This window comes from Scyliorhinus torazame, chromosome 2 (genome assembly GCF_047496885.1).
Source record: "Scyliorhinus torazame isolate Kashiwa2021f chromosome 2, sScyTor2.1, whole genome shotgun sequence".
Taxonomy (NCBI): domain Eukaryota; kingdom Metazoa; phylum Chordata; class Chondrichthyes; order Carcharhiniformes; family Scyliorhinidae; genus Scyliorhinus; species Scyliorhinus torazame.
The window spans coordinates 231,095,770-231,111,535 of record NC_092708.1 but is presented as its reverse complement, the minus strand read 5'-3'; the positions used below and the strand labels follow the sequence as shown (position 1 = coordinate 231,111,535).

The following is a 15,766-nucleotide window of genomic DNA, read 5'->3' as shown; positions in this document are numbered from 1 at the left end:
GTGGGTCTAAGCTCCACAACCCAAAGATGTGCAGGGTAGATGGATTGGCCATGCTTTGCCCCATAATTGGGTACTCTAAATTTTAAAAAGTGAATAATTTGATACAGTTGCTGCCCAATGGGATTTCCCAATCTAGAAGCCATGTAATGCTCAGAGAATAGCAGACAGCAGGATTCATAAAGTTCTTGGTAGGTAGTTGCAAGTTATATTTTTTAACAAGCTGCACTCTGCATTATTATTCTTTGTAAAAACACTGAGCATTCTAGAGGAGAGATGTTTAAATTCTGCCAATAACTCGGCCAGACCATCTAAAAGGCTGGCACAGATCCAAAATTTCTTTCTTGCGTGCTAAGAAGTACCTGACCTTTAAAAATTGTGGAACTGGAAGAAGTTTAAAAGAGTTTAAAAATCTGCTTAATGGGAAAAAAAGCCATTTTGAATTTATAATAGAATATGATCTACATGTAAAAGATTATTGCATTGGTAATTAGTTTTTAAAATATTCAGGTATGGATTATTTTTCCTTATAAAACTACAGTACAGCTTTGCTCCAATGAATCACTTAATATTCTACAGTTTATAAGTAGTCATTGTGTTTATATCACACAAAGTTCATCAGCAAAGGCACAGGAATCCAAAGGTTGATGAAATATGGTTAACAACAACTAACACGAAGTTGAAAAGAACTTGCCACATGAACAAACGGATTGTACAAAATTGGCGCTAGTCAGATCACGCTGCAACCGTACCCCAACAATAACAAAAGACAAGACAACAAATGATGGTGTGATTGTGCTTTAAAGTCCTCAGCAAGCTAAATCATTAGTTTTTTCTTTGGTTAATGAATAGAGGTGTACAAATTTGAACTGGCGAGTCTATATGATCAGGTCACACTCAAAAACCCAGCATTGACTGGCAGTAAAAATTTTGCATTTATTTCCCTGGCCCTTAAGATGGATTTTTAACAGAAGGGATCCCTCCCAGGTCCAAAAAATGTGAGGTGTAAAAGAAGTAGCATTTTTACAGTTGAATAGACAATTGCCGTAGGCAATTGAAGTGATATCATGAAGTGATATGATGCCAGCTACTTTGCCGACTCTTTGACCTCACATTTTACCCTGGGGAAAAGAGCAAACATCGTCCTTCAAACACCAACATAGCACAGTGGTTAGCACTGTTGCTTCACAGCACCAGAGTCCCAGATTCGATTCCCGCTTGGGTCACTGTCTGTGCGGAGTCTGCACATTCTCCCCACGTCTGCATTGGTTTACGCCGGGTTTCCTCCCACAAACGACATGCTTGTTGGTTGAATTGGACATTCCGAATTCTCCCTCTATGTACCCGAAAAGGCGCTGGGGTGTGGCGACTGGGGGCTTTTCATAGTAACTTCATTCCAATGTTAATGAAGCCTACTTGTGACAATAATAAAGATGAAGAAAATAGAAGCAAAATACTGCAAATGCTGAAAATCTGTAAAACAAATTCAACAAGTGCCGGAAATACTCAGGTCTGGCAACATCTATAGAGAGAGAAACAAGAGATTTCTGCCAGACCTGCAGAGTATTTTCAGTACTTTGATTTTACACCACCCTTCAAACCTTCAATTTAGAATGGTAATGGTGGCAGGAAGAAAAAAGTAGCGAAGAAACAGGAAAAAACCCACACACGCACACAATACATACCAATGCGTTCAAAATTGTCAATCAGTGTGTGCACAGCTGCAGCTTGAAGGTGGAGCTGCTTCTCGGTGAGAGTAGTTATTTTTTCATTTCCATCACCTGAATGGAACAAATTTGGTGCAATCACTACAGCAAGGTTACTGGCATCCATTTTGTTATCTTCTGACCTATATGGGGAATAAAAAGTTCACCAAATAGATTTTAAACAATCCTCAGAACCATCTTATTTCTCTACCCTTCTCCGTATGTTTTCAGCTTGCCTTCAAAAGGCTTTACACAGCTGCATTCCCTGATTGAGGGGCTAAATTCACGTGACACTTCAGTAGTGCTCAATAACTATTCACCAGAAAAACTTGCCCAGGGTTTCATAGTTTCATAGAATTTACAGTGCAGAAGGAGGCCATTCGGCCCATCGAGTCTGCACCGGCTCTTGGAAAGAGCACCCTACCCAAGGTCCACACCTCCACCCTATCTCCATAACCCAGTAACCCCACCCAACACCAAGGGCAATTTTGGACACTAAGGGCAATTTATCATGGCCAATCCACCTAACCTGCACATCTTTGGACTGTGGGAGGAAACCGGAGCACCCGGAGGAAACTCACACGCACACGGGAAGGATGTGCAGACTCCGCACAGACAGTGACCCAAGCCGGAATCGAACCTGGGACCCTGGAGCTGTGAAGCGATTGTGCTATCCACAATGCTACCGTGCTGCCCATGTTGTGCCCATGGGTGATGCATTCAAATTTGCCTTCCCTCCTTATACAGTCCAGTCCCTCTGCTACATAGAAATCAGGATTACTGTTGTGGCCTGCAGCATGGTGGCGCAGTGGATAGCACTGCTGCCTCACAGCGCCGAGGTCCCAGGTTCGATCCCGGATCTGGGTCACTGTGTGTGGAGTATGCACATTCTCCCCATGTTTGCGTGGGTTTCGCCCCCACAACCCAAAGATGTGCAGGACGGGTGGATTGGCCATGCTAAATTGCCCCTTATTGGAAAAATTTAATTGGACACTCTAAATTTATTTTTAAAAGGATTACTGTTGTGACTTGTGGATGTCAACTGCCTGCTTAATATATGTTGCGGAACTTCAATGCTACAACATATTTGAAGTTTGTTGCATATTGGGCTCTCTTCCTGTTAAGCAGAGAAAGAAAGAAAGTGAACAAGCGAAGAGTTTAAAAATCAAGTTCCATCTTCTTCTGTAAACATGAAGAAGGACCCACATATGAGCAGTTTTTAATGCCAGCAGTCTTCACTTTCTGTGCTTTAAAATGTTATGTCTTCAGTCCTCAGTTTAGAGGAGGAAGACAGTGAAAATAGAATGAATGGATATCCACATTTGGATTGGTTTGATCACATCACAATATTTCTCTCAAAATAACCCAGCACATTTTTATATTGTACATGAATGTGCAACTGATCCATGTGTTTTGGCGAGCGCCTAAAGTAAGAATCCCATTCTTCAATATTAAATATTTCTCAAATAAAATTATAGCAACTGGTCTAGCATTAACACATACAGCTTAGAAATAGGACAGAGTAAAGAGATAAAAGTGATAGCTACCAGACTGGGCAAAATGCAGAGAAATACATGTTTGCAGCAAACTAATTCACACTAAAATGCAATTCAATTCTTTATACATTGGCAGCCATCTTGATTCATGGATACGACATAGTATTTCTAGAAGATGTACCTGAGGGACACGTTTTTAAGAAAATTCAGGAAGTAGTGCAGTGTATCTGCAGTTCTCTCAGGCAATAAACAGGATAGAAGAATTGTAGCAGTAATGTTCTCATCATTTTGTAGTTGTTGTGCCTTGAAGAAGGCTTCATGTAATTCTGTTGGAAGCATAGGCTCAGGTAGCTCCCTGAAAAACTGTTTTACCAGTCCTGCAACATCACAAGGGGGCGCCATTGTAATACATTTTTCACCGTGGTCCACTTTAGCCTGGTTAGACAAACAAACAATTACATACATGTACCATTACAATATAGAAAAGGAAGGCAATTGGATAATATCACATGACCAACCCCCACCGTACTTTCTTTGCATTAAAATATTTTTTAAAGTACAAGCATACTAGTTACCGTGGGGGATTTTAAATAAGCAACATTTTTCTTAAATGCCAATTTCCTTTAACCTGAACACACAGGGAAATATCCAGCAAAAGAAAACATAGTGCACACCTTTTATTTCACAAAAGCACCATTTCTTCATTACCAAACAGCAGAGTATCAATATGACAAGTGAGGGAAAATGTTATAGAAATAGAAAGGAACATCGTACATGCATTTTAATGACTCAAAACTTACAAATGCACTTTGCAACAACTTGCATTTTTTTGATTGGATTTATTATTGTCACATATATTAGTGTACAGTGAAAAGTATTGTTTCTTGCATGCTGTACAAACTGCATACCGTACATAAGGAAGGAAGGAGAGACTGCAGAATATGTTACAGTTATAGCAAGGTGTAGAGAAAAGATCAACTTAATACGAGGTAGGTCCATTCAAAAGTCTGATGGCAGTAGGGAAGCGGTTGGTACGTGACCTCAAACTTTGGTATCTTTTTCCTGACAGAAGATATAAGAGAGAATGTCCGGGGTGCGTGGGGTCCTTAATTATGCTGGCTGCCTTTCCGAGGCAGCGGGAATTGTAGACAGAGTCGATGGATGGGAGGCTGGTTTGTGTGATGGATTGGGCTACATTCACGACCTTTTGTAATTTCCTGCGGTCTTGGGCAGAGCAGGCTCCATACCAAACTGTGATACAACCAGAAAGAATGCTTTCTATGGTGCATCTGTAGAAGTTGGTGAGGGTCGTAGGTGACATGCCGAATTTCCTTAGTCTTCTGAGAAAGTAGAGTCGCTGGTGGGCTTTCTTAACTATAGTGTCAGCATGGGGGACCAGGACAGGTTGTTGGTGATCTGGACACCTAAGAACTTGAAGCTCTCGACCCTTTCTACTTCGTTCCCATTGATGTAGACAGGGGCATGTTCTCCACTATGCTTCCTGAAGTCGATGACAATCTCCTTCGTTTTGTTGACATTGAGGGAGAGATTATTGTCGTCGTAGCAGTTCACCAGATTCTCCATCTCATTCCTGTACTCTGTCTCGTAATTGTTTGAAATCCGACCCACTACAGTGGTGTCATCAGCAAATTTGAAAATCGAGTTGGAAGGGAATTTGGCCACACAGTCATAGGTGTATGAGGAATATAGTAGGGGGCTGAGGACAGAGCCTTGTGGGGCACCAGTGTTGAGGATGATCGTGGAGGAGGTGTTGTTGCCTATCCTTACTGATTGTGGCTTGTGGGTTAGAATGTTCAGGATCAAGTCGCATAGGGCGGAGCCGAGGCCAAGGCCACGGAGTTTGGAGATGAGTTTCGTAGGAATGGTGTTGTTGAAGGCTGAGCTGTAGTCGATAAATAGGAGTCTGACATAGGTGTCTTTGTTATCTAGGTGTTCCAGGGTAGAGTGCAGGGCCATGGAGTTGGCATCTGCTGTGGACCTGTTGCAGAGGTAGGCGAACTGTAGTGGATCAAGGCAATCCGGGAGGCTGGAGTTGATTCGTGACATGACTAACCTTTCGAAGCATTTCATGATGATGGATATCAGAGCCACTGGACGATAGTCATTAAGGCACGTTGCTTGGCTTTTTTTTGGTACAGGGACGGTCGTCTTCTTGAAGCAGATAGAGACCTCAGATTGTTGTAAAGAGAGGTTGAAGATGTCTGCGAATACCCCCACCGGCTGATCCGCGCAAGACCAGAGTACCCGTCCGGGTACCCCACCCGGGCCAGTGGCTTTCCGAGGATTGACCTTCAAGAAGGCTGCTCTGACGTCTGCAATGGTGATCTCAGATACAAGTTCATCCAAGGCTTCTGGGGTGGAGGGTTTGCTCTCACTGATCTCGTGTTCCAAGTGTGCATCGAATGCGTTGAGCTCATCAGGGAGGGGTGCATTGGAGCCGGTGATATTACATGCCTTCATCTTGTAGCCCGTTATGTCTTGCAGACCTTGCCATAGTCGGCGGGGGTCCGTGTGGGACTCGAGCTTGGTCCGGTACAGTCTTTTGGCATCTTTGATTTTAGCATCTTTGATTTATACACCGCCTTTAGTGAGGTAAACTGGTCCTCATAACTATCAAACAAAATGTGACACCAAGGGTGCTATTTTCCCAAAATTGCAGAATGTTGAATCAGGCGAGAGCAGCAGTGTGAAACTCGCCAGCTTCAGGTGTATTTTCTCACCAGATTTGACAGCACTCAGTGCAATTCCAACATGCTGGCGAGGATCACACAGCCAGCTGGAAGGGCAAGGCCTAAATACACCAGAAACGCTGGAATTCTGAGATCGCCACCCTCTCCCATCAGTGGCACCACCCTCTCTCCTTCCCCCCCCCCCCTCATCGCTGGCACCGTCGGCCCTCCCTCCCCGGTTACTAGCACCGCCCTCCCTCCCTTGTCACTGACACCGCCCTCCCTCCCACCTCGACATTGACACAGCCCTCCCTCCCTTGTCACTGACACCGCCCTCCCTCCCACCTCGACACTGGCACAGCCCTCCCTCACATTGAATGACACCACCCTCCCTCCTCGTCACTGGCACTGTCCTCCCTCCTCGTTACTGGCGACTCACCCCCTTCCTTCTCGTCACTGGTACTGTCTCCGCCCACACCTACCCCCCTCTTTACAGGCACTGAGTTCACCCCACCCCCGTCCCAATACAGGCACCACTAGCCGTTCCACCCCCACCCCGTACCTTCAGGGATCTTCCTCATGGTGCTCTCCAGAGGGCCCATCCTTGGCACTGTCCCCTGGTAATTCCACCTTGGCACTGCCAGGTTAGTGCCAAAGGCAGTGCTTGGCCATGTGCTGCACGACCCGGGGGCTGTACCTCACAGCAGGTCCCCGACATTCTCATCACAAATGGCTTTAATTTTTAATAGGAAGTAGTGATGTCACGCCAGGTGGATGGGAATTTACGTAGTGAGGGTGGAAGTAGCAGTGTTTCACCCACTAATCATAAATTCAATTTATTAAATATGCTAATCACATTTGCTCCCTTCATGGGCATGAACCGAATAGCATAATCGGTGGGGGTTGAGAAAGATCGTGCCAGGGATTCTTGTGAGATTTAGCGGCCATTATAGGGTTTGCGCCCATGGTTAGTGCCATTCAGATGGATGACCAAATGCACGGTCAAAGAAGGAGGTATTAAAAAGTGTATTAAAGTGGAGGAGAGAGGTAGCTAGGCAGAAAGTAGTGGGGAGAGAATTCTAGAATTTTATGCCTAGACAGCTGTGATATGGTTGCTGATGGTCAAACAAGCATAATTGGAGAAATGCAAGAGGCTAGAATCATAGGTACTTTGAGATTTCAAAAGGGTTGTGGGTCTGGAGGTTAGATATAGTAGGAGGCGATGCCATGAAGGGAGTTGGAAACAAGGATGAGGATTTTAAAATTGAAATGTTGCTGAACCAGGAGATTAACATGTAATCTACAGGCTATATAAACAATTTAATATAAATTGATAAACAAAGTTATCACTGTTTACTCTAGCACCCCTAGCTGGACAGATTCTTCGGAGAGTCTCCTAAGTGACTACTGTACACTACAAAAAGAGACACAGGGTGCAATTCTCCCATTTTGAGACATAGTGCCGTGGCAGGAACGTGGGGTGTTTCCCACTGTGGTGGCCGGCGGAAAACAAGCCAAATCTTCTGGCCCTAACCTCATTACCGAGGCGGGCACAGTAGCACAGTGGTTAGTACAGTTGCTTCACAGCTCCAGGGTTCCAGGTTCGATTCCCGGCTTGGGCCACTGTCTGTGCGGAGTCTGCACATTCGCCCCCTGTCTGCGTGGAGTTCCGCCGGGTGCTCCAGTTTCCTCCCACAGTCTAAAGATGTGCAGGTTAGGTGGATTGCCTATGCTAAATTGCCCTTAGTGTCCAAAAAGGTTAGGTGGGGTTACTGTTTTATGGGGATGGGGTGGAAGTGTGGGCTTAAGTAGGGTGCTCTTTCCAAGGGCTGATGCAGACTTGATGGGCCAAATGGCCTACTTCTGCAATGTATATTCTATTGAAGAAACTAGGTGGACCCCCTGAGAAAGAATATGGAACATTCAAACAGAAAAATTATAGAATTTACAGTGCAGAAGGAGGCCATTCGGCCCATCGATTCTGCACCGGCTCCTGGAAAGAGCACCCCACCCAAGGTCTACACCTCCACCCTATCCCCATAGCCCAGTAACCCCACCCAACACTAAGGGCAATTTTGACACTAAGGGCAATTTAGCATGGCCAATCCACCTAACCTGCACATCTTTGGACTGTGGGAGGAAACCGGAGCACCCGGAGGAAACCCACGCACACACGGGGGAGAATGTGCAGACTCCGCATAGACAGTGACCCAAGCCGGGAATCGAACCTGGGACCCTGGAGCTGTGAAGCAGTTGTGCTAACCACAATGCTACCGTGCTGCCCCAAATGGATACCTCCAGGACATCTAATTTGGATGCTTCCTCGACCCACTGCGGTGATGTTCCAGCATAGAGGACAGCCTCCACCACGAACTCTGGAGGCATTGTTCACATGAATCCAGACATCTGCATGCCACATTGTGGCAATGCGAATGGAACGCAAATGAGATTCGCCCCAGCCTCTGGCGGGCTTTCTGACCCGCCATGGCAGGCACCTGCAGAATATCCCGCTGTAAATTCAAGTCAGCGTAAAATCGATTTCTGGCCCTCCCATCATGTCTGCCATCAAACACACCAGAGGGGGCTTGGGAGAATTCTGCCCACAAGTTTATTGGAATCTCAATATTCCATAATAATGGAGGTGCCCCTGAAGGACTGAGAAAAACTAAATTTGAATGCAATTCAGGTGTAATGTTAGCTTTAGACCTTAAAGCAGTATTTTTCTTTAATCTTCATTACCTTTAAAGCTTTAAGGCGAATCACAGATCCTGATTTTCTGAAGAGTCCCTCTGTGTGAATGTGCTTTTCTAAATAGCCACAGGCATCAACTAAAAACCTGAAAGTCAGATCATGACTGATCATTACAAAACCATAACTGTTAAGATTCACTACCTTTGATATCTCTTTAATATCTTAGAATATTTTAAAGTTATACATTTTTCAGCTAACACAAAAACCACACTTTATTTAAATGAGCTTCAGAACAGTGATAATGGCCTAACAAAGCAATTTTCATTGAAATGCTCCCATTTCATACATAAAAAATTGAAATAAAATGGGCTATCAAATGCACCATGGAAGCTTTAAATTCTGGAGCAAGATTTCAATTGCGGGTCAAAGGTCTAATGTTGCGATGACTTCTGAGTCCCAACCTCGTGTAATGTGGAAAGGCTGGCACACTACGATTTTGCGGTGCAGATGTGCTTAATTGATCAAGAATTGTGTTCGCCACTGACCCCACTTTTCAACAACTCAAAATCCAACCACTGGTGGCATGCTACAAGCAATTTATTCGAACTGTATTCAAATACACCAATGGGTAAAAGCACCCAAAGTTACATTTGGTGTTACAATCCCAGTTAAATTGGACAGGAAGATCCATGATTGTAACCCTGACTCAAAAGACAGTGGGTGGGATTCTCCATTGGCAGGATCCTTCGCTTCACCGGCAGCGCACTCAGGCCTGGGGATTTCTCGACGGCCACAATGTGAAACCCCATTGACCGGCTGCCAGGATGGAGGATCCTGCTGCTGGCGCGGGGGGGTCCAGAAAACAGGTCTAGCGAGATGGAGAATCCAGTAATGTTTACTTTTTTTCCCAAAATGTGGAGGAACAGAGTCACAGGATGAGTAATTAGTTTTAACAGGGAAAAAAATATTTATTAAACATGAAAAAATTGGATTATGATAGAGTACACCGTTACTCCCTCCTTAGCTGAACAGTTACACACAGATTTTAAGATGAACCAGGATTACAAAGTACATCTAAAACTATAATGGTCTCATTGACACATGGTCTCTTTAACACAAAGTCCTTTTAAGTGCAGATTGCCCATAGTCAAATACACACATCCGCTCTGAACCAAAGTTAGTGTGTGGATTTCGCCTCAAATTCCCCCTGATCATTGTCACACGAGTTTCCAAACTCCACTCCCCAAAAAACCGCTATAAAATCTTCTATCACTACTTCGGTGGCGGCCATGGAGTGAGTAGCCGCACATTTGGTGGCTCCCGCTCAAGGTGGTTTTTGTTGGTCCTTCCTCACCCATATCGGGATCTTTTTGAGGATGAGGTGTGCGAGTGCCCAGGGAAGGTAATACTCCTCTGGTAAGTCTGGTGATTCTCTGGGATCAGAGAATGAGAATTGCTACGGAAAAGAGAGCGCAGCTGGAGCAGGGCACTTTCCGTGGCGAGCCACAGGTCAAGATGGCGGAGGGCAAGGGGGCAGTGCTGCCTACCCAGTGGTCGATGGAGCAACTGGTGGAGTTTTAAAATAACAAGTTCCAGCAGCAGAGGAAGGAGGCCTCGGAGGACCTGGCCGGACGGACGATCCGTCCGTCCGTCCTTGGCGAGTGAGAAAGTGGGACAAAGGTTGGAGGCTCAGAGCTTGACAATTCAGAAGGTGGAGGAGGCGGTGGGGAAACATGAGCAGCAGATGGCCTCATTGGCAGCAGAGTTGGGGATGGTGGTGGACAGACAGAAGAGGCCAAGAAAGAAGTTGGAGTACCTGGAGAACCGCTCTAGGCAAAAAAATTTGAGGATAGTCGGCATGCCTGAGGGGAGCGAGGGAGCAGATGCCGCCAAGTATGTGGTGAGGATGTTGGAGCAGTTGATGGGGGAGGAGGCCTTTGATTGGCCCTTCGAGGTGGATCAATAGGGCGCTGAGAAGGAGATCGCGGGGAGGCAGCCGCCGAGTGCGATGGTGGTGCGGCTGTATAGTTTGTTGGACAAGGAAAAGATTTTGCAGTGGATGAGGCAGACCAGGAAGGGAGTAAGCAGCGGGTCTACCAGGACCTGGGTGCGGAGTGGGAAAGAGAGCTGGGTTCAACTGGGTAACAGCTGCCCTCTTCAAGAAGGGAGTGAAGTCTGGGGTTCTGTACCGAGCCTGTCTGTGGATGACTCATCAGAAGCAGGGGTTTATTATATCTCGCTGGAGGATGCGATGAACTTTATGAGGGTCTATAAACTAGGAGGAGTGAGGGCACTGAACTTTGGAGAGGAGATTTGTATGCATGGTAAAATGTCTGGGGTGGGTATTGATGGGGGAGCAGAGGTGGCTCCCGGAGTGTGCTTTTTGTTATTCTTTGTTGGCGGTTGGGAGGATGGCGAGGGTGCTTGGAGGCTACAGACCTTGGACAGGGAGCCACCATGCTAGCTGGCCGAGCTAATTAACGGAAATGAAGCGGAGGGTGATGAGGAGGCAGGTATGTGGGATGTGGGGGGGGGTTGGTTTTCTGTTTGGGGTTGGAGGGAGGGCTGCTGACATGGTGTGGCCCAGTTGGGAAGAGATAGGGGTGGACATCCGAGGGTGGGCGTGATGCTGGCTGGCCGAAGGGGTATGGCTGATCGGCATGGGGAGCCACCCCGACCAGGCTGGTTACGTGGAATGTGCGAGGGTTGAATGGGCCAGTTAAACGGTCTTGAAAGCGGACATGGTGTTTCTGCAGGAGATGCACCTGAATTCTCCCACTGTGTACCTGAACAGGCGCCGGAGTGTGGCAACTAGGGGATTTTCACAGTAACTTAATTAAAGTGTTAATGTAAGCCTACTTGTAACACTAATCAAGATTATTGTTAGCTGGGGTGGGGGGGGTGGGGGGGAGAGAGAGAGAGAAGCAGATGAGGGAGGGATGGGTGGGGCAGATGTTCCACTCGAGGCTGGATATGAAGACAAGGTGGCTGTGGTGGTCAATAGGAGGTTGGCTGTTGAGGTGGAGTGCATTGTGGCCGATCCGGAGGGGAGGTTGGGGGGCGGGGATGGATGGAGGGGGGGGGGGGGGGGGGAGAGGTATGTTTGGTTAGTGGGAAGCTGGAGGGGATGCCAGTGGTCCTGGTTAATGTTTATACTCCGAATTGGGATGTTGCGGATTTTATGAGGCGGGTGTTGGGAAAGATTCCGCATTTAGATATGCAACGGCTGATTTGGGGGTGGTTCGGGAAGTTTCATACTACTCCCATGTGCATATTCCCCAATCGCAATAAACAAGACACCGCTGGCAGGAGTGGACGACTTGGGATATACGCCGATTGTAGTCTCGGACTACACACCGCACTGGGTGGATTTGCGGGTGGTTCGGGAAAAGGCTACGCGAGGTGAATGATATGGGGGGAGGTCACAGCTGCCACGTTGTGGGAGGCACTCAAGGCTATAATTAGATGGAGTTTATTTCAGTTTGGGTGCACAAGGAGAGTGCGCAGCAGGAGGATAGGACAAGGCCAGTCGATGAGGGTGGATCAGAGGTACTCGGTGGTGCCGGAGGAGGGGTAGTTGAAGGAGACAGAGACTCCAGATGGACTGTGGGTTAGTGCCGACAGGGAAGGCGGTGGGGCAGTTGCGGATGGCCAGTGTCGGAATACGGGGAAAAGGCAAGTAGGATATTGGCCCATCAGTTGAGGAAGCAGGCAGCGGCAAGGGAGATCGGTAGAGTGCGGGATAAAGGGGATACATAGAGATGGATCCGGAGGGGGTGAATGGGGACATTTGAAGCCTTCTATAGGAGGCTTTATGAGTCGGAGGAGGGCGGGGGTGGATGAGGCGTTTTCTGGATGGGTTGGAGTTTCCCAAGATGGAGGAGGGACGGGTGGGTGCAGGGTCTGGAGGCCCCGATTGGGCTGCTGGAGGTGATGGTGGTGGATGCGGAGGCTTTTGATCGGGTGGAGTGGGCGTATTTGTTCCGAGGTGTTGGGAAGGTTCGGACAGACGTTTGTGGATTGTTGCTGTGTAAGGCGGCAGTTGCTGTAGAAGGCGCTAGTGGCTAGTGTGCGTACGAACCAAGTGAGCTTGGGATACTTTGGGTTACACCGTGAGATGAGACAGGGATGCCTGCTCTCCCAGTTACTTTTTTGTCATGGGTTTGAGCATAGGGTTTCATGTACGCAGATGATGTTTTATATTTCAGACCCGTTTGGCTGCGTTGGGGGGGTTATGTGGATTCTGGGGGAATTTGGCCAGTTTGAGACATAAATTGAATATGGGAAGGTGTGAGGTATTTCCGATCAATGCTAGGGAGTAGGAAAGGAGGTATGGGGAGTTGCCATTTAGGTGATGGGAACGAGCTTTAGATACCTCAGTACCCAGCTGGCACGGGGCTGGGCCCAGCTGCACAGGTTGAAGATAGATTTTAAGAGGCGGGATGTTTTGCCGTTGTCACTGGTTGAGCGGCTGCAGACAGTAAAAATGATGGTGCTGCCTACGTTTCTGTTAGTGTTTTAGAACCTCCCTAGCTTTGTCCCCAAGTCATTTTCCAGGAAAGTTAATGGGCTGATCTCTAGGTTTGCGTGGGCGGGGAAGGCCCCGCAGATGTGGTGGGCTTTTCTGGAGTGGGAGGTGATGGGGAGCTGGCGTTGCCAATTTGATAAATTATTATTGGGCGGCAAACATTGCGATGGTGAGGAAATGGGTCGGTAAGGAGTGGTCTGTTTGGGGACAGGTGGAGGCAGCATCGTGTAGCGGGACAAGCTGGAGGGCTTTGTTGTTGCCGCCTTTGCCGTTCTCGCCAGCCAGGTATTCCGTTAGTCCAGTGGTGGTGTTGGCTTTGAGGGTGTGTGGCCAGTGTAGGCAGCACTTGGGGCTAGAGGGCATGTCATTGTGGGCGCCTATTTGTGATAACCATAGGTTTGTGCCAGCGAGACTGGATGCAAGGTTCACAGGGTAGTGGCAGGCGGGGATGGAGTACTTCAGGGACTTGTTTATAGGGGGCAAATTTGTAGGGCTGGGGAAAGTTGCCTAAGGGGAATGGGTTTAGGTATCTGCAGGTTCGGGACTTTGAGAGGAGAGAGGTGTCGTCTTTCCCGGGGTTGCCACCTCCGGTGCTGCAAGATAAGCTTCTGTCGGAGGATGAAATAAGGAAGGGGAAGGTGTTGGATATTTACACGGCACTGGTGTAGTGAGAGTGCGCCCTGGTGGATGATGTTAAGCGTAAATGGGAGGATAAGTTGGAAGAGGAGGTGGGGGCTGGGACATGGGCTAACGCTTTGCAAAGGGTGAATGCGTCATCGTCATGTATGAGGTTAAGCCTCATCCAGTTTAAAGTGTTGCATAGGGCCCACATGACGGTGGCGAGAATGAGCAGGTTTTTTTGAGAGGGTGGAGGATATGTTTGGTCGGTCCGCGGGGGGCTGAAAGCCAGGAGATGGATTTTGTTATTTGGAGGGTCTCAGAGCCACCCAAAGTGGGAGTGTGGGTGAGCGACCTGGCAGAATTCCCACGGTGAGAGAAGATCAAGTTTGCTCTGCGGGGGTCCGTTTCACTCAGAGGTGGAAACCGTTCATCGATTTCTTCAGGAAGGAATGAGGGGTCAGCGAGGGGGGGGGGGGGGGGGTTTCAGGAGAGGGGGTAATGGGAGTTAAAAGGGGGAAGACGGGATTGGTTGGAGGTCGGTGTTAGATGTGTTGCGGTTGTTGGTTGGGTTGTTGTGATGTTCTTCTGATGCTCTTTGGTTGTTCCTTTGATATTTTCTATATTTATATTTTGTTGAAAAGCCTTGAATAAAAATATTTTTAAAAAATAAAATGAAATCCTCTTTCACAATAATGCTTATCATTAGTGTTTTGCATTTAGATGTCCAGCCGAGGTTTCCCAAATGACTTTTAAACAAGGCTTCCGCTCCATTTTTAACAGTGGATCCAGCATACAGGCTTTACATCACCCCCTTTAGGATTTCATTGTCTTGATTCAGTACAAACTATTCACAATTGCTATAACTCTCGATTCTCACCTCTATTAAAATGGCATCAAGCTTTTGATATATCACTGAAGTCTGCTTTCCCACTTTAAATCGGATTACTGCAATTGTCTCTTTAACTCAGAACACTATTGTTTACTCTTACTTGAATTCTTCTGAACAATACCCTGCTCTCTTAATTTCAGTCACCTTAAGACATTTTTGTGCCCCAATTCCCTAGTTATCTGAACAGTAACTAGTTATTTGAGAAGCCTGCCTCTTTGCAGCTCCCGTCCTGACCAGTCTTTCTCCTGGCAGAGTTGAGAGATGTTCACTCCTTGGCGTCTCTCTTCAACTGCAATATATCCAGCTAAAACTGAAACTTAAAAGCTTTTCTACCTTACAAGGCCCCCAAGTTGCTAGGCAACCACTGCTAAGGTGGTTAAAATGAATGTTTTGCCGAGGTTCCTGTTTGTAATCCAGACCCTTCCGATCTTCATCCCAAAGGCCTTTTTCAGGAAACAGGACGCAGACATTTCGGAGTTTATATGAGCGGGGAAGGTACTTCGGGTAAAGAGGGCCTTGTTACAGAAGCAGAAAGGGGGGCTGACACTACCAAACCTGCTGTATTACTGTGAATGTGGAGGTGAAACGGGGGTAGGAATGGGGTTAGAGTGGGTTAGGATGGAGGAAGAGAGGATTCAGGCGCTGGAGGAACCGCTAGGACTGAAAGAGGTGATGGATAGCATAAGGGGGGTGAAGTCGGGGAAGGCCTTAGGGCCAGACGGCTACCTGGCGGAGTTCTATGTAGAATTTCTGATGGAGTTGGCACATATAGGTCCATAGGCCCATTTCACTGTTGAACACAGATGTTGGCCAAGTTAGTGACCTAGGAAGGGTGGAAGGATGCATTCCAGGGGGCGTTCGCAGAGGAACCACGGATTTAAGTGGGAGGAGATGTTGGCATGTATAGGAAGTGGAGGGAGGTGAAGCTGGTGAGGGCGAGGGGTTCGTACCTGGAGGAGAGGTTTGCAGGTCTGGAAGAGCTGCGGGAGAGGGTGGAGCTGCCAAAGGGAAGCGAGTTCAGGTATATGCAAGTGAGGGGCTGTGTGTGAAAGGAATGGAGAGGGTTTCCCAAGCTGCCAGTTGCTGCTCCATAATTTGGAAGGGGAGGGCAGGATTGATGGAAAATATGGATGGCTGGGGGAGCACGG

At 47.4% G+C, this 15,766-nt stretch overlaps 1 protein-coding gene across 3 annotated transcripts in view; it reads right to left on the bottom strand.

Annotated features, from left to right (window-relative positions):
* LOC140396328 (rho GTPase-activating protein 11A-like) overlaps positions 1–15,766 on the bottom strand; it is an 84,870-nt gene that overhangs the window by 49,705 nt on the left and 19,399 nt on the right. For 2 of the 3 annotated variants that reach the window (XM_072484840.1, XM_072484850.1), the window contains exons 3-5: positions 8,629–8,725; positions 3,381–3,634; positions 1,683–1,846 (exon numbers count right to left, since the gene is read on the bottom strand). In XM_072484840.1, the coding sequence (XP_072340941.1) occupies positions 1,683–1,846; positions 3,381–3,634; positions 8,629–8,725 (515 nt within the window). The remainder of the gene's footprint in view (positions 1–1,682; positions 1,847–3,380; positions 3,635–8,628; positions 8,726–15,766) is intronic. The other variant, XM_072484858.1, reaches the window with a different exon arrangement.